The sequence below is a fragment of the Euwallacea fornicatus genome, chromosome 27 (assembly GCF_040115645.1).
Source record: "Euwallacea fornicatus isolate EFF26 chromosome 27, ASM4011564v1, whole genome shotgun sequence".
Taxonomy (NCBI): domain Eukaryota; kingdom Metazoa; phylum Arthropoda; class Insecta; order Coleoptera; family Curculionidae; genus Euwallacea; species Euwallacea fornicatus.
Window position 1 is genome coordinate 2,228,219 of NC_089567.1, and position 24,261 is coordinate 2,252,479.

The 24,261-nt window shown below is 34.2% G+C and overlaps 2 protein-coding genes across 10 annotated transcripts in view; one reads left to right on the forward strand and one right to left on the reverse strand.

Moving 5' to 3' along the window:
* The window catches only part of Cip4 (formin-binding protein 1-like Cip4), a 78,625-nt gene extending 62,422 nt beyond the window's left edge, over positions 1–16,203 (reverse strand). For 6 of the 7 annotated variants that reach the window (XM_066297097.1, XM_066297093.1, XM_066297095.1 and 3 more), the window contains exon 1: positions 16,017–16,203. In XM_066297097.1, coding sequence (XP_066153194.1) covers positions 16,017–16,061 — 45 coding nt within the window. In that variant the 5' untranslated portion in view covers positions 16,062–16,203. The remainder of the gene's footprint in view (positions 1–16,016) is intronic. The other variant, XM_066297096.1, reaches the window with a different exon arrangement.
* Positions 16,204–16,537: 334 nt separating this feature from the next.
* Cortactin (cortactin) lies at positions 16,538–24,043 on the forward strand. Of its 3 annotated transcripts, XM_066297106.1 has the most exons (10): positions 16,538–16,786; positions 16,885–17,049; positions 18,750–18,993; positions 20,072–20,182; positions 20,471–20,636; positions 20,688–20,965; positions 21,524–21,728; positions 21,787–22,040; positions 22,097–22,291; positions 22,343–24,043. In XM_066297106.1, the coding sequence occupies exons 2-10, from the start codon at positions 16,889–16,891 to the stop codon at positions 22,424–22,426; spliced, it is 1,698 nt and encodes a 565-aa protein (XP_066153203.1). In that variant the 5' UTR covers positions 16,538–16,786; positions 16,885–16,888; the 3' UTR covers positions 22,427–24,043. The 3 variants fall into 3 exon arrangements, with proteins under 3 accessions (XP_066153203.1, XP_066153204.1, XP_066153205.1); XM_066297107.1 differs by lacking the exon at positions 20,072–20,182; XM_066297108.1 differs by lacking the exon at positions 16,538–16,786 and having other exon boundaries at positions 16,938–17,063.
* The last annotated feature ends 218 nt before the right edge of the window (positions 24,044–24,261 follow it).

Sequence of the window (24,261 nt, forward strand, 5' to 3'; positions counted from 1 at the left end):
TGGGATAGTTCATATTATCAAGTGTTCATACAATCGAGTGCCCACCGTGCTATATTTTGACATTAGTTTTTTTTAATGTTGCTTGCGTCAGCACTAGCCCAAAACGGCCGATTACAAAAAAATTTAATCATGGGTTAAGTAGAACCTCAAATTATAGGTCTTTTAAAGCTACACTGCTCCAAGAAATTAACGCACCACTACGTAATTTCTAATTTTTATTTTTATTTACCTGAATTAAGGAATCAAACATTTTCTTTTTTAACGTCAATCAAAATGCTTTTAAATAACCGATTTTTTCTTGTACATAACGTCAACTAAACCGTGAATCGATAAAATTTGTCATTAATAATACTGTGAAAGAGACAAGTGACTTATTAAATTTACATAAGCCCTAAAGCTTATGTAAAATCTTGCAAATTTAATAGCGGGTATTTTCACCTCTGCTTCTAATCGTGTCCTGACAACGACGATTCATGCTTAGAACCAGGTTGCGGATAGTGTCTTGATCCAGGTTGTTCCATATTTCAATGAGAGGTCTTCTAAGTTGTTAGGATGACTCCGCAGTTGTCGTCCCAGTATGTCCCAGACTTGTTCTATTGGATTGAGGTCGGGACTTCGAGCTGGCCAAACCATAGTCTCACTACCAACATCCAATAGGTAGTCACGAACGACGCGAGCCGTGTGGGGCCTAGCATTATCTTGCATAAACAAGAAATTGTGACCAATGTAGGGAGCAAATGGCACAACGTGGTCTTCTAGGATGTTCGAAATGTACCGATCAGCATTCAAATTTCCGTTGTTTAAAACTACTAAGTCAGTGCGTGCTGTCAAAGAAATTCCACCCCACACCATAACTGATCCTCTACCAAACAACGTTGTGTTCACCATGTTACATTGGACACATCTTCCATTTGGTCTTCTAAAAACACGAACTTGTCTGTCGCAAGTATAGAGACAAAATCGCGACTCATCTGTCCAAAGAACTCGTTCCCAATCAGCATCTTCCCAGTGCACATGATTTGTTGCAAACTGTAATCGGGCTCTGCGGTGATCCACAGTTAACGCTGGACCTCGGGCTGGAATACGAGGACGCAAGTTTGCTTCCAGAAGAAGTTGCCGAATTGTTTCCAGACTTATTCGATGGATGTGTGCATTTTCAAGCTGGGATTGTAACAATCTTGTTGTCACAAACCTCTGCCTAAGCGCGGAAAGCCTTAAAAAACGATCTTCACGAGGAGTCGTGACGCGGTTTCTGCCTTGTCCTGCTCTTCTGGCATGCTCACCCGTTTCTCTGTAGTGGTCAATCCTACGCTATACGGATGTATGACACACCAAATCTTTCTCCTATTCGCCGACAACCCCATCCCTCTTCATGCAGTACGACCGCTTGGGCACATTCAGCAGGTGTCAAATTTCTGGATTGCCGTTGCATGATACAATTCGAAGGGGGTACTATCAAATTTGCGTACATTTGACACCACACCGTCAAAATTCAAACCAATATTTGAGACACAATTCGTTTTAAAGGCAAAGAATTTTATCAATACCAAACAAAAAATTCAATAGTCAACTTATGGTTCGCATAAATAAAAAAATGTTTATTGTCATGGAAACTAACATACAAAGAGCCATCTAAGAGTTTTCCTTTTTTTTCGGACCTCAAATTATCAAATATTTCCATAATTATTGAGTGGTGCGTTAATTTCTTGGAGCAGTGTATATTCAATGGTGTACTATGAGTGAAAATCTATCGGTTGGTTTTTGAGAAAACGGGTATAAATTTGGTAAAAAGTACAATGAAAACTCAGTTAAATAGTACGTAAACAATGAAAAAACATATTCATTGACAGAAAACTGGTTTGGTTTCGACTTTGTGTTCACAATCAGTCTTTGGTTGAAAAAGTAATTTTAATTTTTTTTATATATAAAAGAAAAATGATAATAACCAATGACTGAATGAGAGCACAACGTCGTAAATAAACCGATTTCCCATCAACAAACAAGTTTTTTCCGTGTTCACGTGCTATTTAACCGAATCGGCCGTTTTATGTCACCGCTACCGTAAGCAGCATTAAAAAAAAAACTGCGGAAAAAAAATTAAATAAGGGGGAGGGGGGAGTTTTAGAGCTCCGTGGTTTACCTAATTCAACTTTGGAGTTGTCTACGTCGCAATGTCTACTTATAACCCAAAACTTTTAAGTATAATTTAGTTCATTTTAGTTCGGCTTGAAAGGTTTAAACGACGCGACCTACGACATTTTTTCAAAAAATGAATAAAAACATGGCGGATGCCAAGGCTGTGCGGGATTCTACCGCGTGAACTTTAAAAAAACCTTGCAGTAGGCGGTGAAGTGTAAACGTAGGGCGTTGATTAAGCCATTTACCATTACCATAAATCATCTGACAATGATAATAGATAACAAAGGAATTTATCCAAGACATGCATCTTATATTCCAACGCCCACTTGAGGGTTTTTTTTTTTTTAATGATCACCCTTTACTTAATTTAATCGATCGATTATGTAAATTATTTAGATCCATTTTATTATTTGCATATACATATGACTCTGTAACTTAGAATATCTCGCGTTATTAATTGTTGTATTTGTGTTTAAGTGAAACTTGTCGAGTTCCACAGAGCTTAAGGAGCAGTCGCACTTATCGTCGAGCCCCAGAGAAGCCCAACAGCATGAAAACACCCGTATAAAAACCCTACTAAATTATACAGACCTGCAGTGAGTCGCGAAGCTGTTTCCCAAGCAATACAAATACATGTAACATACTTTGAAACACCAATAATAATATGTATATAAAATGTTACACTCGGTAACATCATTGAATGAGTCATGGATCGCATTGTATTTTCCTCATGTATAATTGATTTATTAATTTCCATAAAGCCAGCCTGAGCATGGACGCAAACCATAATGATATATTGATAGATAGACATTAGGAACGTGCGATTAAACCATATGTGGGTGAGGGGCATTGGTTCTGTAATGGTTTGCCATAAGCGAATTCAAATTGGGAAGGAAATGCCACTTTTAAAAAAATATATTTGAGAACTAGATATATGGGTATGTACTTAACTACCTACGATAATAATATATATATTTTTTTTAAGAAAGGACAACGAACTGTCATTTTTTGTGCTGATGAGTGTCTGTGCCAAGGGGCACAGATGTGCGGAAGACTTAGAAGCACATTTGCGTCTTGAATATATATAATCAGTTCATTTGCTAAATTTATACCTTCCAGGCCTAGCCCGAAGAAATGTTATTAAATTTGCATTTAATGATTATTGATTTATAGCTGAAGGTTATTATCGCTAAATAAGCTTGGATTTGGCAGCAAGGTTCAAACGTTGATTGTGTATTTCTTGATTGCTTTTTCCGTGTTTATACCGCCTACCATTTGCTAGATAATATTTCACAGAATTTTTTGGCCTATGCATCTCTTAACACTACCTCTTTAGGCATTTCAAAATGTCGGGAAAATCTACAAGATCATGATATGTTTGCGCTCAGGCATCGCACTATCTCGCAGTGTTCGTGGGACGACACTAACCGTTCGCCTCTTCATGAAATTTGGACTTCATTGCTCGAATTAACATGTTGTCACCTTCATTTTTACCGTAAGTGCAACCGTTTCTGAATTGTTTGTTAAGATAAGCTAGAAAACGCATTTTTCACCCTAATTCACTAGTGTTTGAAAACCAGTCCAAAAAGAGTTCGAAAACTAAATTAAAAAAAAAAGGCTGATAAAAATAAAAATAACAAAATAAATCACCCTTTATCGAGGTTTCGAACTAAAACTTGTTTACTTTTCGCTAACAAATATGTTACCATCGTCAGAACCTAAGAACCATTCAACAAAGCTTTAAATCATACAACTCAAAAGAAGTTTTCCTTTTTATTATTTTTTTCGCTTTTGCTTATTAAAATGTGCTCATTAAAATCTGAATGACCATGCATAACGAATATTTAATTGGTTAAAAATTACATGTCGGCAAAAAAAATCGAAACTGTCACAGTTGCCCGAAAGGCACAGGTGTGCGACAACGGCCAAACTTCACAGCTTCCTTCATAATGGGCTAATTTAAATGAATTCCTTAACATACATAACCACAAGGTTCATTAGGTTAACTGTTGACTCGGTTCAGAAATGGTCACTCTCTGTGGAGCGAATGACTCCTCGCGTGCAGCAAAATGCTCCATTCCGACTACACGTCATATACTCGTAGCTATTCCTCAGGATAGCGAGCACGAATTAAAATTAATTGCTAGACAGATGCACATCAGACTCAGTTTAATGAACACGGACAGACTTACTTATGCTGTAGCTCAAAATCTGTTTGAATATAGAAGTTAAGGAGCGGTTTATTAATGCGTAGTCAATTATTAACTGCCGGTTACAATTAGTTGTTAACCGTGAGAGTAACACATAACTTATCTTAAACAATGGGCCTTAGGATTTTTCTGATTCTCACAGTAAGAAGACAGTTGAAAGATTGACGAGATTTACTGCTAAAGTTACACATCAACAAATCCAACAAACAATGGGTCAACAATTCAACTGTTTATACATTCTACGGCCGTAGCATGTAACTGCTGGTGTCGCCAATAAGACAAACGCATTGGTATTTCATGTACGTTATTCCAGTCGTGTAATAATTCAGATATTACCGGTTAGGGGAATTTTAGGTTATCGGACAAGGTGAAATGAAATAATTGGATTTCCTTGGAATACCTTGTCTGTGGTTTGGTATAAACTATTTTCGTAGTTTAAGTATATACAACGGAAATCTGTTAAGTGAGAATGTTATGAATCATTTTCGAATTGACCTTTTTAAACGATCTGTAGGAATTTGCCTTATGAATATCCTTGAAGAAAAATTTGACTTGTTTTAAGCGTGTCTTTACCTTCATACCCGTATGAGACGTCAGACTTCCACATATGGGAAAAACTTCGTAAGAGTCGATTGCGTGATGTCTCATAACCTCAGATAACATATACTTTCACGATTTCCATCAGAGACAAGCGTCTCCAATTGCAATGGTAATGAAAATTCTCATGCCACAAGCAACAAATGTGGGAAATTCTTTCTTTTACTTTTTGGGACTAATACCTCCCACACCAGTAGGGTCGTTAAAGTGGTAGAATTGCACACTATTCTCAGTTAAAAGCAACTGCGAAAAACATTTACCCTTTAGTACCGTCTCAGACGAAAACCCTTGTTAACGCTTCGGTAACACAGTTGTCCTCGTCCTCAAATCCTAGGAAAAAATTAGTACAAAAATGAAAATAAACAGTTAACTAAAGTCAGGAAGGTGAACATCTAAAATGTGCGATACACTCCGAGATTCTTCCTCTCAATCATTGAGGAATGACATTTTTTGGTCATGAGATTGACGACATATCATGCCATCAGTCATTTTGATGTAAGGTAAGGGACTGATTTTTGTTCATTGAAACCTATTTAAACTTTTTTCTATGCCATTTTCTGTGTTGATGATTACTTTAAGCGATATTTGTTAGTGTTCAATGCCATTTTATGTGTTCGAGGTTGGCCTTTTGCCTCAGTATAGGCAATCAAAAGTTATCCACGCTTGGTGAACCAGAGCATACACATCCGTTCTTAAGTAAAATATATGCATTTTATTTAATTTCTCGTTTCCTTGGGAACAACACGTAATGTACCCTTAAGCTGCACCCACGTACATCATCATTTTTTAGCCAAATTTCAGTATTCATTATTCTCAAAAACATGTGGCTCTGTATAATAGAACTTCTACCCTTCTTTCTTGTCACAAGGAGAATTTAAATACAACCATGTTTCGCTGAATTGGTATGATTGCAACATACCAATAGAAGACCCATCTCACCATTCAACTAAATATTTCGCTCGAAAAGCATAGACAATAAAACAACCGATAATTGCCTCTTAGCCCCGTGGTACGCCTATGTGCGCTAGCCCTCAGCCCTAGTACTTAAAGCCTTCGCAATACTCATGATAGCTCTCTTGGTCGAATTGTCGTGTACTTTGTTAACCGAGCTCTTCATTTTTGTAAAACTAATTGAGGTGCATTATTTAACAGTGAAATAAATTACTTCTTATGCTGTTCCTAAGTTTGCTGTTCCAAGGTCCATTACAAATGCAAGCATCGTTGTATTTAATTTTATGGCTTTCATCAAAGACACGTTGCTATATAATTGACCTATGAAATTCTCCATTTTTAATGTACTTTTAGTGTTGTTTTAGTTTGCATTATTACCGTCTCAAAAACGGCTAAAGCTATGCAAGGTTGTTTAAATTAGAAAACTGCGATTCGTGGAGCTCGTTTAAGAGATACTCGAAAGAGTGCCAATTTTTAGCGATTCTAATCAATACTTAGTGATAACACTTAGTTTTCATAAGTTTTTGAAATAAACGCTTTCTTCTCCATTTAGTTTCCACTTTTGTGTACGCGAGATGACGCAATTTTCATGTGCGTGCGGATAAAAATTCTTTTACAACATTTAATCGTTTTTTGGAAGAAATCGCGAAACTCAAATCTGCACAATTTAGAGAAGGCAGCAAATACTCGAATTAGATATTTCTAGAGTATCTCCTAGCTGGATATTTTGATTGGATCGATACGAAATAACTTAATTCCTGTCATTGGAAGAGGAATAGGTTGTGAAAAACGCAATCACTTAAGCATTTCTGAACTTATTCGACATTCAAAAAGGGTAAATCTTATTTTTCACATCATTTTAACCGAGACTTTAACCAAGTGACGACTGGCTTTCCTCAACTAACGTAAAATAAACAACAAAACAACAAGTCTATTTATAGGGCCCTCTTTACGCTTTTATTGGGTACGAGGATAATATCCTGGTGAATAATGAACCCCTTATAGTTACGACTTATGTTTGTGTACCAAGGATCATTTTATGGAATTTTTTTTCGTGTATTTAATAGCCAAAGAGACCCTATGGAGGCCAATTAAAATAGTGTCTGTCTGACAGCTAAATAAGTCACAGTTAGCAATTTGGAAATTTTGGGAAATACTTTTCTGTTGCGCAGAAAAATCATGAAAGTTGACAATCAACTGATGTGTAAATGCCTTATTATAATTATCAATTTTACAAGTTATTTACAAATTGACTTTTTGACCCATGGACGTCCATTAGTTGAAAGTTAAGCTTAGAATGTCGATGGCGGTTAAATTTTAAAAGAACGCCATATTGTCAAATTTAATTTTTACGGCAACTATAAGTAAAAATTACCTGCAAAATTGACTAATTAGTCTGTAATAAACATGATGTGGTAACTATTACAAATACTACCGATATCTGAAGACAAAATTAAGACATATTACCCCTATTTTACATATTATTTCCCGGGAAAGAGGCTCTCATTTGGTGATCTTGACGTTGCAACAAACTCTTATTTGTGTATCTTGCTATTTTGCCTGAATTTGTAAACCTTTCAGTTATTCTTGCCATGTGTGTGCATTTGTATAGTAATAGCAGTATCAAAGTTTAACAAATTCGATAGAAAATTAACAAATAGATGCTATTCACGTAATCAATTAGGAAATGCGTAGTTTTGCGTAACTAGTGAGAATCTGCGTTGTTTTTATTCGCAATATGCTACGAGCTACACAAACCGGCATTAACTAATAAGTGTCAGACATGATTATTTTTATTTCAAAAAGAAAGCAGAACAGGCAAAAATTTAAATTTGCTCAAATTGCGTCCCGTATATGCAGACCAGTAACCATCGTTGGAACTGGTCCCCCATAGTAGGTGCAAGCAGGTGCCTTCATTTCATAACTCGTTACGAAATGAAATCTGTTCAGTCACGATTTTTCAATTAAGAACTGCCCTTTCAGAGATATCCGGTATGGGGATTTCTGAAGTCGAGATATAGTATTCTGTCATAGGCGATTTCCGCCATTGCCAATTGCCTATAATTGGTGTTAAGAATGTCGAGAACACTCAATTTAGTATAAGTTCGCTATGTCGATTAATACTAAATCGGTTACCTCGTAACAGCTGTATTAGTTACAATTATTTTATTATTGACGTTCTCCGATCACTATCCTCTGCACTAAATAGGCGATGACATTTGCAACACGCAAAATATGATTTCTTCCTTCTCTGGTCCAAAGGACATTTTGTGTGGTCGTGGTTCAGCCATCTGGGCCATAATTCAGCTCAACCCACGTGCCTTGTAAAACCGCGAACTCGTTTTTGTTCAGCTCGCATATATATCCAAGAGGCTGTAACGACTTTAAAAGTTGAATGTCTATTTTTGTGAATATCTGGGCCCCTCAAGGCCAGACCAAGTTTCAATAACCACTTATTTTCGAGAATATTTTCTCCCACTTTGGTTGAGGCCACGGGACCGAATGTTGCAGAATTCAGCTGCAACATTGGCGCAATTGCATTGAGAACGACTTAGTAAAATCTATAGCGAAAAATCGGAATCAAGAATCAGGGATCAAGCAACGAAAGGAAAGCATAGGTGATGTGGTTTCGTAACCGAATTTCTCGTAGACAGGCACCCATTGCAATGCATATGTGAAATGATTTTAATATGCAAAGCTTATAGCTTAGTAATTGTAGGCTACATTCTAGAAACGGTTATTATTATGAATGTTAATTTCTTTCAAACGCTGCAGGTATTATTTTTGATACATTTAACTAATCTATGCAATGGTGACCGATTAGCACGTTTCCCAATGGCGTGTGTTATGTATAACATTATTTTACTTCTCGAGGTTGGCTAAACCCAGCAAATATTTCTATAAATCACTAAACCTCAAACCTACATTCGCTCTTTTTTCCTTTTCCATTTTAGTCTGAATCACTTCGCCTCTTAATCACGTATTGTTAATAAGATTTCGACTGGAATTGTTTCAATCGCAACGCGTTCTGAGTAAAAACCGGTGATTCACTGACGAGAATGTACAGACTGTGTTCATTCAAGAAAAAATATTTACGATAAATCTGGTGAACGTTTATTTTGGTTTGACGTATTCACGAAATTTTTGTGCCATGATATCGCTAATGCGGTACAAGGGAATGATGAAGCAAACATTAGACCATTATGTTCTCCGCTGTTGTATCAAAGATTCCACGTAAACCGAGATCTATATCTTCAAAATGTAAGCCCTCGTTCAAATCCGTAGCACGGGCTTTCGAGAACTAACTAACTGATACCTGAACTTTTTAATTTACCCTCCTCGCACCCTGTGCACAACTCGTATACAAAGCTCATCACTTTTTAAGAAACGAAGTCCTCATAATATCCTGGATATTGCGTGGTGCGACATTTTGCATCCATGGATCCTATCGTATACTTTTTGAATTAGCCTCGTCGACGTAAATACGCTTTACTTCGTGCCTATTTAGGCTCACTTTTATCGCAGATGAGGTTAATAACAGTAACCGCGAAGATTTGCCTGGAAATTTCCATTTTGCAATTTTAAATCTTTTTTTCGGTGCTGACTTTATTTTTATACTTAATATTCATTTTATTGTATTTACTTCACGTCTGTAAAAACCGCTAAAAATGTCAATTGTGAACACTCATTCATTTAAATCGTTTAACTCTTTTAAGTAACTATCAACTAAGGAGGGTTAACACGTGCATTGAACTAGCGGCGCCAGTGGCCGTGCCAGTGGAGCAAAGTTGGCCCCAATAAATCGTGCACGCAGTAACACATCCACGGCTTTTTGCAGCGGGTGCCAGTGCGATTACTGGCACCAGTAAGTTTGTCTGTTTTAAAACAGGGTTTAAACGTGCTTGAACCGTGGGCGTCACTTAACCAGCGTTGGTGTTTTTGTGTGTATAAACACGTAAATCTTGAAATGTCAGTAAGCTACCACCAATAAATGCAGCCCAAAAATCAGTTAAATTTTTTGTCGTCAGTAAGTACACTGGCAATAGCGCCAACAAATCATGCGTGTGTACACACTGTTTAATATGTACACTGGTGCCAATTATTGGCGCCAGTTTACTGGGACTTCGAAATTTACGTGCTTGCCCAAGCAAAAACACTAGCAGAAGCCAATTTGTGCCGAGCAGACATTTTTGTCTCGCTAATTCAAATTTTAACTTGACTGCGTAGTGCGCAACTCGTCGACTCGAACGCAAAGGATGCGAAATAGTGTACATTTTTATATCTTAAACTTTTAGCGAAAAGAAAGGCAGACAAAAATAAGAAAAAAGAAATGTCATGGATGAAAATCCTTCAGTATCCATTATTTAAAAAAAAAAGCGTTTTCTCGCTTATCTCTACCTATATGTACGTCAAAGAACTACGTCCTAGCTACATCCCAAAAGCATGAAAAAAATTCGTAGCGTTGAAAAAATTTAAATGTCAATTTGGCGGCTTTTATTTTTTTTGCCCAGCCAGGTTTTTAAATCCTCAACTTTGATCCTTCCACTTCATATTTGGAAAAAACGACATATTTCACGCTGGTTTCAGGACGTTATATTTATATAAATTATATCTGAAGAGGCGTAATTACCAGTATATATCCTTGAAATTTTATCTGATACTGCTAGAACCACGTATCGATTATTTCCTGCAATTCTTGGAAGGTCTGTAACAGAACAATGCATATAAAACTAAATAAAACGCAATGTGACACTTCCTGAGTAGACAAGAAACTGTTGACCTCTGTGGAAATCTTATTTTTGTATACACACGCCTATTCACCGGAACAGCGATAACTTGAATAAAAACTTGAGTTACTTATAATTTACTATTTATACACAATAAAGTTATAATAAGCACTGTTACACGGTTATTTGTAAAAAAAATCTTTTATTCCTACACTTTTTCTCGAAGAATCATTAACCGCGAAGGTGTAAACAGGCAGTTTGAAACCTTTTTCAGTTTAATTTTGGTAATGAATTGTATTGAAAATTCAGCAAAATAAATACAAATGTTTAGGTAATGGTTTAGGCTTACTCTGGGGTTTAATCTTTCATGTAGCGGACGGAAATAATGTGCTAAAAATACAAGAAAATGTTGTAAATTCAGAAACACACAAAAAAGTAGAAATTATTATCTGAAATGTATAAGTTGGCGAAAAATTGGACATTGAGGGAATATTCTAGAAGAATATTATACTTTGTACCTATTGCTATCTCGGAAAATCTTAGAGACGCAAGATCGGTTAGATTGTGAAAACTTCTCTTGCTATTAAAGTTTAAAGCTAGTACCAGTATCTAATTAGAGTGAGTGAATATTTAGATTTGTTCCCGCCAATTTTTCTTTCCAAGTCTGGGTCTCAACAAAAACCCATGCCCGAAGAAATTAATTCTACTACAATAAAATCTAAAATTAGACCTATAATTAGATATAACCGTCAAATTAAAAAAAAAAAGAAAAAAATTTGGAATTTGCGTTAATTTTGCAAAAATAATCCAACCAACCCTTGAGGTCAGGTTCTGAAATAGTAACATTAACATTGATTTTCCAAATTTTGACCGATAAACTTACTTTATTTAATAGGACCATATGCTTCATTCCACCTGGGTGAGTTTAATAAAAGGGGCTTCCTATAAAAGGAAGTAGGTATGTGGTTTCACCCCTGTTTGATCAGAGCCTTTATATAACGAAACTGTTATCTGTAGATTTTTTTTTAAACATGATATCGACCCAAAAGCAAACTTGGGTATAATTATGATATCAAATTTTTATTTTTTTCGATTCGAATCGTAGCACAGTATATAGAATGTTTAATTTAAGGGTGTCTAATATTGCTATTATCTTGTGAGTTACAAAATTGGTTAAATAGAAAAAAGTTAGTAATTTTGGGACTTTTAATATGCTAAATGTGCTTGATAAAAATATTGAAACGAGAATATTCTGAAACTTAGCAGTCTGCTCAAAAAATTGTTAATCATTTTTTTGTCAATTCTTTTCCTTTATATGCAGGCAGCTTAATATACAATCCAGTTAAAATTTGAACATATTATTTGGGTTTGTATTTCGTTCTTTTGTGTAAATGAGGTTTCCCTTCGTTGCGTTTCTTTAACTAAAAAAAATTGATATCGGGAATTTAAATTAAAATTGCAACTAAAAAATAAACCAATCAGATTCAGTATTTTTCCCATAATTAGAACCCAAATATGAGACACAACTACTTAATTCCTTTAAAAAAATCCAAAATTATCCTGCAACAGATGAAAAATCTGTATAACCTAAAAATAAAAAAAATAAAAAAAATACGATGTATTTTATTAAAAATTTTAAAGTTAGGGTCATTTTTAGGTTGACCAGGAATAACAGAACATAGAAAAAAATTAGAAAATTCGCAATATTGTCTTGCGTTAGCGGTCCAAATTTCAAATTTATTATATGAACTAGCACAAAAAGATACAGGATGTACCCAGGCCCACTTTTGATTGTCACTTGGCATAACCAGCACGTGCTACACTGCAAATATAATTGTTGACCTCACAAGAGCGCGTAAGAAAACTGTTGCTACGTAGAAGCGTCGTACCGGCAGCCAGCAGGACTGCAAGATAGTTCTTGGATTCACAATCGTGTCAAATATGGCACGATTTGTGTCTTATAGAGCACGGTGGTACCCCAAAGGCCTAAATGGCATAGGCTGCATAGTGGGAGAAAATTAATTTGAGACGCTTTGAAAGAAGAAACTCCCGAAACAGATGTATCGTTCAAAATCAATTTTCGTACATGTTGAAAATGTTCAGTTAAATAATGTACGTTATAAATTCTGTTGCTTTTACTTCATCAGTTAAATAAAGTATTTTTGTTTGAATACAGAACCCCATTCATTTCAAGGTCCAGCAGTTTGTTGATTGTTTGTTTTCCATCGTTACTATGGATACCGATATGAAGCCATTGGTAATGGAACGTTTATTTCCTCATCGTTGTGTACACAATTCGTATTAAGTCAAAACGCTAATGCAGTAATCGAGGGTCTTTTTGAATTAGTTAGTGGCAATGTAATATCATGACAGTTGTAGGTGAAGGTGACATTTTGAATTTGTCTCTCAAAAACTCTCCATTACTCCCAAATACCTTGTTTAATACATATTAATTCTCCCACTGACACCCGTTGATTTTGAGCAGTACTTATTGATTCCAACTAATACCAGATGAATACCTACTAGCATCAGCTTATCTCCTAACATCCAACAATACCCGCTAATGGGTAGTGCGCCAAAAAATTCTGCGGGGTACCGTTCTATTAATATTTTTTATAAGTATATTACTTAAAAGAAATATTTTTACGACTGGAGATGGAATGTCGACAGAAAAACCCCGAAATAATCGCTCTGAAAAAATTATTCTGACATAGCTACTACTGTGACCAAACTCACAAGAATCAAACGAAAACGAGTTTATCTAATAAAAATTTCTAACATTTAAATGCACGTATACATAACGTATATGAGCAATCATTAAACATGAGTTTTAAACCATAAACCTAATCTAGGATTATATTATAAAGTGGCTAATAACGACGTCGATAACGGTATAAAGATACCAAGGAAGGTTCCTTCTGTAATATGCTCCACAAAATAGTCCAATTTACGTTGTAGCCACTCCTCTATTTACCTGTGCATTAGCTTAGGGAAAGCTTTTAAAATAATGTGTATTGGGAGGTGTCACACTAAAAATAGGCTTAAGTATGCCATCGCCGTAAGGAAAATGTAAAAGTTTCAATACAGCCTCGATTATCATTAAGCGAACTGTCTATTTTTAATAGAACTCTGAAAAAAGGTTCGTTTGGGTCTATTTAATACCTTAACAGATGATTATTATTCCGCGATGAACCACAGACTGCTATGACCTTCACCTGCAGGTTCCCAAGTAGACAGAGCCGTTCTCAAGAGAACAACCGAGCTAAATCCGTGTGATTTTCTTTTTAAATCGGCTTCTACTATTTTTAATAGATGCATTTCGTTTCTGTTAATTATAAGTGTACTTATATGCTGTAAACACGCCGATAAATAATTAACTCCTTATTATTTCTAATTTTACATCCGTCAAATGAGGCATAAAAATATGTCAGACTAGCACATTCAATACAGGGTAGATTCCCCTCGAAATTGCTCCCAAAGCACAGTCCCTTTTCGGGAGCCTTTTCTGCTCATAAGAAAATTATAAATGTACGTGCCTTAGGGTTGGAGGGTGAAAGTTTTCCGAGTGACTCATACCTTATAAATCCAATAAAATCGGAAGAAGGAAAAGAGAGTATTTGAGTTTATTTTGAGTCATTGTCTCGGCGTTCCCAACTAAAATATGATCGTTGGTGAAACATCTTGTTATAAATTCAAAAAGTTGATGCCTTGGTCTAAAAAGTATATCGCTATAAAGCAGGTTTTGAAAATACTCTATTGTCCAACAAAGCGTCAAATTTCGATCAAACTGTCAGTTTTTATCTCCATATTTAGTCATTCTGAACGTCCACACTAACATTTTTTTAAAGTTTATTTCAAATCTCAATGACAACCTGTGAAATAATTGACTTAACCATCGTTGGAACAGTAATGTTACCCAGTACCAATGAATCTCATATGTAAAAAAAAATTATTATTGGATAGATAGTGAATGGCAAATTTCACCCAACAACTTCTAGGAAATTAAATTATTTTTCCAACATCGCTATTGTCCTATAGATGATTCAAAATAATTGTTTTATTATCTATTATTATTCATGCTCAATTTTATTTTTTATCTATGTGTAATAACCAATTGCAATCAACGGAATGGATACAAAGCATTAATCAGTGCTTCAGAAGACGAATTTCAGAGTGTTTCACACATTTTAGATTATAACCTCTCACACATTTGAGTTAATTGTTTATTTTCATTTTTTTGTCAATTTTTTACTCATGATCTACATATATTCTGAAGAGGGTGACAGATTTGCCACTGAAAGGTTAACCTATTGTTTTTGTCCAATACCTTAGTAAAAGGGAAATGTTATTCTCAGTTAAAATTAAACATAGTGTATAACTCCATCGCTCTAACAACCCCTACTTGTGAGTGAGTCTTTACTTCGTAAATACAATAAAATAATAAAAGGAAGACAGAATGAACAATCTTCCTCAAACATTTAAAACATATTAATCAACGTGATGTTAACTTCAATATCAAGCTCCCTTCTATTGAAGCCAAGTCTACATCTAAAACCAAGGTCCTAACAATAGGACAAAAATTTTTATTCAAATTAGCTGGGAAACGATGTCGTTAATTTGGCCTTTAAAGCTTCAATTCAATATTCCTATGCATATTAGCTAGAGTTAAGGTTTGCATTTAAAGTTAAGATAAAGTCAATAGCAATTTAATAATTTGGCCTTAGGGAGCTAAATTGTTACTGTGCACGTAACTTTAACTGCAACATTGAAATAGAGCCTTGGTATTGGTGAGATTCTTGGTTTCTATAGCAACTAGCTTTATATTAAAGTTAATTGTTAATATTGTTAATGTGTAAACCTAAGGGTGAAATTATGAATGTGCTGTCAACTTTGCCTTCATGTTAATTTCTATAGAAACTTTAAAATACCTAGAGCCTAGTCATTGGCTAAATTCTTGTTTCTATGTAAAATATCTTAATGTTAAAGTTACAAGTTCATTAATAATTTGGTCCTAAGTTGGCAATGTAAAGATTTCATGAAGACCTAAGAACATTTAAATAAAAATGAATTAAGAGATTTCACCTGGTCTTCATCAGGTAAAATAACTACTTGCTCTTGCTAGCCACCTCACTGAGACAGGTTTCCAGTTTCCGAGATTTGACCGTTCGCGGCCCAGACGATTAACCTGTGACCGAAGATTACCTGTTTGGTTGCCGGAGATTATCATACCCACAGATTACCATAGTACATTGATGAATCATGGAAAAACATGACAATAGGTACATGACTGTACAATAGCACCCGTATTTTTAACGCCTTCCCTACTTTAACCCAGACGATGTGTTATAAAACAAATACCTAAGTAACAAACAAGGAGTTTAGGGAGACTTACCCAGAGCTCGGTACCCCAATTCATGGATTCCGTTAGGGCGGTCATGTTAATCCAAATCGAAGTGATCACAAAAAACACAAAGCACTAATTTGTTTACGTGAAAACACTACTTAATTCGCCGACACTACCCAACATGGCTGGATGCCACAGTTTACCTACTGAAAAACGGAATGAATACCGAATTGCAGTGAATTGTGAATTGCTCAAGTTAAAATGGAACAGAAGCAATAAAAAAAGAGATAGTAGAGAAGTCAATTTAATGTGTGGCGCCCTCTCTCACTACTTGTAAACGTAGCTAACAGCATTCTCCATGCGTTTTTTTAGCTTTAGCTTAGCTCTTGGGATTTATGCACGTTAGTTCTACTAGATGGCCCTAAAGCGCCTACTTCCAACCTTCCCATTAAAATCAATTTATTTATTTAATTTTTCGATAAACATTGACCATCCTGAAAAATGACGTCATATACTTCTGCCCTATAGGAAATCTTGGACAAATGTCATGTCACATTGATGACAGTCGCACGATATATCTCATTATAACCTAATATTAATTTTACTATTTGTCAATTTCGTCATTAACTACATAGTGAAAACATATAAAGTTCCAGGAAAATATATAATTATTGTTAATTAATACATTCATTCAACTAATTTAAACTTTTTCGGGTGTCCGCCAGTGCTAGAAATAATAACGAATTTTTTAATAAAGGTTTTTTTAAATATCTACTAAAATTTCCACAGAATTAAGAATAGGGCGTTAACAGGAACAGGTAATCCAACACCACCATAACCATCGGATTAATGTGCTTATCTTTCAGTTGATGAACACATATATACTTAAATCAATTTTTTTTTTAAATATCCACAGAAAAATGTGGAAAGCAGCAGCAGGACAACAGATTAATATTAATGAGAATACTGAAGAAGATGAATGGGAAACTGATCCAGATTTTATTAATGATGTTGATGAAGAGCAGCAGAGATGGGGTTCTAATACTGTGCAAGGATCAGGCCGAACCGCAGGGGCTATTGAGTGAGTAAGGCCAGGTATTTAACTTCGTTATCCATAAAATTTGAAAAATGTATTAAAGAGGACATAAGGGAAAATAATTTGACATCATGTCAATTGATTATGTAGAAAGCAAAATAACCGAACACAAACTATAAATTCCTTTTTTTAAATGTTTTTAAAGTAATCTAACAAAAGGTAACAGTAAAATTATTACAAAATGTTTAATACAAAAAACTGCCTTGTTTTTCTGTTAAAGCTAATTTGTATTGTGATAGGTTATATTGAATTTGTTTACCTTTAGTGGTATGTGTGTGATTAACTGCTTGTATTTACATATTGTGATTACTTACATATGAAAATTTAGATGGTTGAAAGTTAAAAGGGCATTTACTCTATGCAAATCAACAAATAAATTATTCCTAAAGCTCCCTTTTAATTGGTGAGCAAAGCATTTATGTTGATGCTATTTTAGGATTTATGAAACTTGCTACAATAAAATTTTTTGGCATTCCCTTATATTGCTATATTACATATATATAGGGTATCCAGAAAAGGTTATATAAATTCTAGGAGTTATAAAGAAAGCAAAAATAATTCTACTACTCCATGTAAAAGAATTCCTTGGGACCTTTATATCCAAGTTATTCACTCTGAAAATAAGAAGTAAAAAAATATATATTTGTTGTAACATTCAAACAATTATCAAAGTAAGTTATGCCGATTTTAATATATGTAAACAAATGTTTCATATGAATTCTGTATACAGGGGAAGCCAAAGTTTCTCATTTAAAAACAGCATTAATTTTTTTTAGTGAGTTAACAAAATCAATATTTTTTTTATTCCTTGATTTTTTCATAATTTTTCTACAGAAAAAGTATACCTTGCTTTAATTAATATCTTGTACTGTTCTGAGAAAATCACTTTTTATTATCAACATGCGCCATACATGTCAACAATTTCAAACCAAATAAAATAACAGTTTATTATAAGAAAAAAATTTTATGTAGTTTAGCTGAAACTATCAATAATGTTTAATATGAGCACTTTGGTCTGCAGCATAACAGCTTCAACAGCATTACCTCATGCAAGTCTGATCATTAAATGCATGTCTTTATATTCTTTGTCACTAAACTTTAAGATATTATTAAAATAACTTATGTTGCTGACATTGAATGTTGACATCAACATTTTTGATAACTTTAGCTGCAATTGACACGATTTTTTTAAATAATAAACTGCTATTTTATTTGATTTGAAAGTGTTGACATGTATGATGCATGTTAATAAGAAAATGCGATTTTCTCAAAAACGATACAAGATATCGATTAAAGCAGAATATATTTTTTTTTGTAGGAAAATTATAAAAATTCAAGGTATGAAAAAAATACTGATTTTGTCAACTTACTAAAAAATAAAGGAGTCTAAATGAGAAATTTGGACTTCCTCTGTATTAGGAAGACATTTAATATGAGTTATTTAAACGGCCCAAATTTCACTACCATCCTAATAATTTGGAAGTCACAGAAAAATTACTTTTTTTAATTCTTATTTTGAGAGTGAATAACTTGGTAATGAAGTTTATTTTATTATTGAAGCCTTTGCAGCCCTATGGTTTATATGGATTTTTTATCATATTTTTGAGATAGAATGCACTCTCAAAATATAGTGGGCTAATTTTATGAGCAATATGGTATTATGTTAATTTTTGCTTTCTAAATAGCATGGAAAAATTGCGGCGCGAAACCGAAGAAGCTGACGCTTTGAAGAAAAAGAAGCAACATGATGAGGCCCTTGATAATCCATCTTTTGGTTATGGAGGTAAATTTGGAGTTCAAAAGGACAGAATGGATGCTTCTGCAATGGGTCATGAATATGTTGGTAAGGTGGAGAAACACGCATCCCAAAAGGATTATTCTTCAGGATTTGGTGGAAAATTTGGAGTTCAAAGTGATCGAGTGGATAAGGTAGGTATATATAAACTATGCAAATTCATTTATGCATAAACAAGTTTCCATATATACTATTAATAGAGAATAACGATAGATTTATAAATTATTAGGCCCAAAATCATTAATAAGTTATTTTAACATAGGGACCTTCTGTGTGAACAATGAGTGAATGCTAACTGATTTTTCAGTCAACTGATTACTAACATGGATGTTTTATATTATATATTAATGTTTACAAAGTCATTGTATTTTCTTTAATAATCTGCTTCAACACGCAATATTTTACTTTTTTGGGGTTAACTCATGATTTTATTATAACCAACTAAATACAAAATCAACAAACACATTCATAACAAAAATAATACGGTTTTAAACAGAAATACTGTTCTTGTCCACCAGAATATCTCCTGTGGGTCTACAGGGATGTCAATCACAGTTCTTCAATTTCAAATGCTAACTCCCTTGACAACAATTTTGTACATATTTGTTTTTCAAAAACATTGTTCCTCTACCTGTAAATAAGTTGTTCCTATAAATAATACATACCATTATATGAGAGTTTCTTTAAATAAGCTCTTCATTTAGTTTATATCCTGGAAAAAGGCCCTCAACTAAATGCTCATAGGAAGACTTAAACAAACCATCACATATGGGATAGCTTCAATGTAGTTTATTGAAATGCAAGCAAAGAACCTCTTTGGCAAAAGAGCCCATCTCTTTAGTCAAATATTCATCCTTTTTCCTATGACTTAATTAAATGATGATAGGGGCATTTGAGAATGACAGAAAATATCAATTTTTATGATTATATTAACAATTTTCTTATTTTAAATAGAAAATATAACGTTTTTGGATTCGTTTTTAATTTCTAATAATATTTCTTGTAGTATACTCTATTTAAATTTTAAAATGTTTTCGCAATATTTACGTTAATAAATACGACAAATTATCAGTTTTTCAGTTAACCAGTTTATTTGTATTTTCTCAAAATTATAATGGTGGAGATGTTTATACTATTCTTTCTTTTCTCAATTCAATTAGTCTTGTAGTGATTGGATGCTATTTTTCTGTGTTAATTTATTGTCTAAATTAGAGTGCTCTTGGATGGGACCACAAAGAGAAACTACAAAAACATGCCTCCCAAAAGGATTATTCAACAGGTTTTGGTGGCAAGTTTGGGCTTCAAACGGATAGAGTGGATAAGGTAGGATAAAACCAGAACCAGTGTACTCCACGGATATTGGGACCTATGGTGGCTTCCGGCTTGTTTATGTGGAATTAGTTGCTGGGTCATTGTCTTCTTTACCCTAATTCAGCTTTTTGTTTTCTGTTGGGGTTGGTTTTAACTACTATTTGGTTAATTGATTGGGATTTGATGGTTTTGCTAATATAATAAAGAATCTAATTCGTTCCTGATTATTTAATTCCTATTGCTTTAACTAATATTCTAAAAAATTGTAATATTTTTTTAGATTAAAATTATTCTTTTCAGAGCGCTTTAAGTTGGGATCACAAAGAGAAGCTTGAGAAACACGCTTCTCAAAAGGATTACGTCGCGGGTTTTGGTGGAAAGTTCGGCGTTCAGACTGATAGACAAGACAAGTCTGCTGTAGGATGGGACCATGTAGAAAAAGTAGAGAAACATGAGTCGCAGAAAGGTGCAAAAACACATTTCTATTGATGCATATGGTATAATTCGTGTATTTCAGACTACGTAAAAGGTTTTGGGGGAAAATTTGGTGTGCAAACGGATAGGCAAGATAAATCGGCTGTTGGGTGGGATCATCATGAAGCACCTCAAAAGCACGAGAGCCAAATTGACCACAAAATCGGTTTTGGGGGTAAATTTGGTCTTCAGACTGATCGAGTTGATAAATCTGCCGCTGCATTTGACGAACCCTCTAAAGTAGGAACGAATTATACCAAAGTTAAACCTGACATCGGTGGTGCTAAACCGTCAGATCTTCGGGTGAAATTTGAAAACATGGTGAGAAATTTTGACTTTTGTATTAAGCCAATTAGTGTATCGTTTCTATTTAAGTAGTTTACATTTGTTGTGCCCTATTTTGTAAATTTTTGCTAGTTATCTTATTTGTTACTGAAGAGAGGAGGGTGCTGTTTTCGTCTGTCCTAATTATGCAAAGGTAAATCTTTTGTGCATATTTGAAACTCGTCCCGAACATCATTGGGACCGACTTCCCAATTTTAAGTATTAATTCATATACACGTTCAAATACATATGAAGAAATGAACCTTTAACAGAGGGAACATCTGATTTTTCTACGTTGTACTTTCGCTTTCACTTTTCTTTCCCAACAAAATTAAATTGTGCAATTTTTTAGAGGGCACTTATAAATTCTTTAAAATATAAATTGACATTCTACAACAGAAAAAGCTGGAAGAGGTCTGAGCAGTGTTTGAAAAAATATATTTAAATTTTAGATTGACTTATCATTTTTTTAAGAAATTAAAATGGCTATTTTCTACTTTTACAGTACCTTATCGTTTCAAAATATTTCAATAGGACATCATTTCATAATTCTAGAGTATTCAGAGCTCGCAGGACAGTCAAACAAATTCCCAAACTAGCTCACCAGCTCCACGGAAGACTGTACACGCAAAAGCCGCGATATTTTCACAAAGTAGTCAGGACAGTTCGGGTCCGACAAGTCCAGAAAAGCACTCTTCAGCACCTAAACAGTTGGATTCTTCAAAGACGGCGTTTTTGACCCAACAACAAGCAGCCAATGGTAAGAGATATGAGCTTCTTGCTATCTTTAGAGTATTCATTTAAGTTTGTCATTAAAGAATCGGCGGTAGGTGCTGATCGAAATGCGCCACAAAAAATTAATCCAAATAAGTTTGCTCAGTTTGCGGGTCCTCAAAATGGTACAGCAGATAGTTTATCGGGTTCAAATAGTGCAATAAAAGAAGAACTAGAATTGTTGAAACAGTTGCAAAGGCAGAAACAGGATGATGTTGTAGAAGAACCTAATGTAATTGAAAGTAATGCACCGGAAAACGTCTATGATACATATGAAGATGTGCAACCACCAATCAAAGTATTGTTTTAAATTTCTGTCGCTCACATAAATTTTTCATATCCAAATAATTCTAGGAGTACAGTCAGGTTGTACTTGCACCAGTTGTCCAACAACAGTCGCCTACAACCGAGCAGGGAGAAGTAGAATATTTTACTCAAGATGAAATAGTTGATACTGGAATTACGGCAGTAGCTTTGTACGACTATCAAGCGGCTGCTGATGACGAAATTTCCTTCGATCCCGATAATCTGATTACTCATATAGAGAAGGCAAGTAGTGATTATATTTGATTATAAATTTCAAGTTTGATTTGTTCTTAGATCGATGAAGGGTGGTGGAGGGGTCTATGCAAAGGAAAATATGGACTCTTCCCTGCTAACTACGTTCAGTGCAATGAATCTTAATGGTAAGAGAACAGGCGGGTCCACTATTTTTTACTTATTGTAGAAAATTGTAATTCAGAAGTCACAAAATCACGTACTAGGCACTAAAACACTGGAAACGCTTTTAGTTTCTAAATAAATTAAAATGAATTATGGAAAAAGTAACGCGGCTGGCAGACGATACCCTGCGAAAAGTTAGCGTTTTGAAGTCACACGGCGTATCGCATTATATGCAGCCATAGACAATTTGCGACACAACGCTCACGTGAAAACAAATGTTAGCTAGTCCCACACCAAACATTATGCATAAAGCATACAACCCAAAATTTTCAGTAGTACTTCTCAATATTCTGTTTGAAGACATATGACACAAACTAATTAATTTTTTTTGTATTAGTTGTCCAATGCAACAATGAAGTATCTTTTTGCTAAGAGCTTAAAAGTACCCAAATATTCGCCTGTACAAGAGAGGATATGTTGTTTATTTGCCCCGTAAATTTTCATAAATTTCCCTATTTTTATTAGGCAGGTGTCTAAATTTTTGGTGGTCGGCAGCGTCTTCTGCTTAGCTTTCCAATTTTTTAGACAAACTGTATTCATTTTCTATTCTCGGTCCAAGAGTTTTGCTCAATTTTATTTCAAAATAGTTCTCTAGTACACAGATTTTGTTTTTTACATTCTCCGACATTATATTTAATTGATTTCTAATTACATTCACAATAAAATAATAATATATGAAGTACAGCTGAGAATTGGGAATTACCAATTTTTCTTAACCTTACTCGATCGGAAAAAAATGAAGATGTCTCGGTTCCGTTTCAACTGATAAACTAAGCCCAAAAATCGAATTAGTAAAATCGTTCTTACTATTTTTGTATTTTTTACCTTTTCCACTAAAGCCAAATAAATAACTACCTCATATATATTAAAATAAAAAAAAATTACAAAAAATTATATCAATCTTATCTGTAAAGCTAACCCGCACTAACCTAAAGTTTCTTAGGTACTAAACTTTAAGTGAGCAGTGTTTGACTACCATTTTCTATCTTTCAGGCTTATCACAAATCGAATTATAATAATCCTATTCTTAAGGACAAGCTCGATGTGATTGCCCTTTTAATAGTGTTTTTTTTTTGGAACTTGTAATGTTACCTTTTCAAAACCTTTTACCATATTAGCACATTCAATAATTTAACAAATCATTTTTAAAGAATAAGAATGTAAACGGGTAAAAGCCAAATTGCCTAAGTACCGTAAATTAATCGCGTAGTATGTTACCGGGTTAAAGTTAAGCATACGCATTGTGACGTCACACCGCTGCGATAGCGCTTCAGGTTTTTATGAGATTTTTTTTTTCGATTTATTTGATGTTTGTGAAACTTTATACATGTGATTATCTGACGATTTATAATAATTGTTTTCACTTCTGGACCTTCCTATTGAACTCTTAATGATAATTGAATTTTTCCGCCAATGGGTATTTGTTATTATAGGTTCAAACAATATGTACTTAAATATTTTTATAATTTTAATATTAGAACTATCCCAGTGATATATTACATATTTGTACTGCTAAGAAAAGCTTGTTTAAGATTCAAGATGTATGCAATTATTGCCAATACAGTTTTATATATTTTATTTCTTTTTGTTAGTCTCTTCTCAACATTTGTTGCTTAAATGGTTGTTAATATGTTTCAGGAAACTATTAAGATTTTTGTACATATATTTTTGGATTTACCTCACATTTTAGTCTCCGAGAATAGAAGAACGAGTGATCATTGGGTGTAACATCAATGATGTGTATAATGAAAGGTGAAATTAGATATAATAAATAAAAGGTGCACGAAATAGCGACC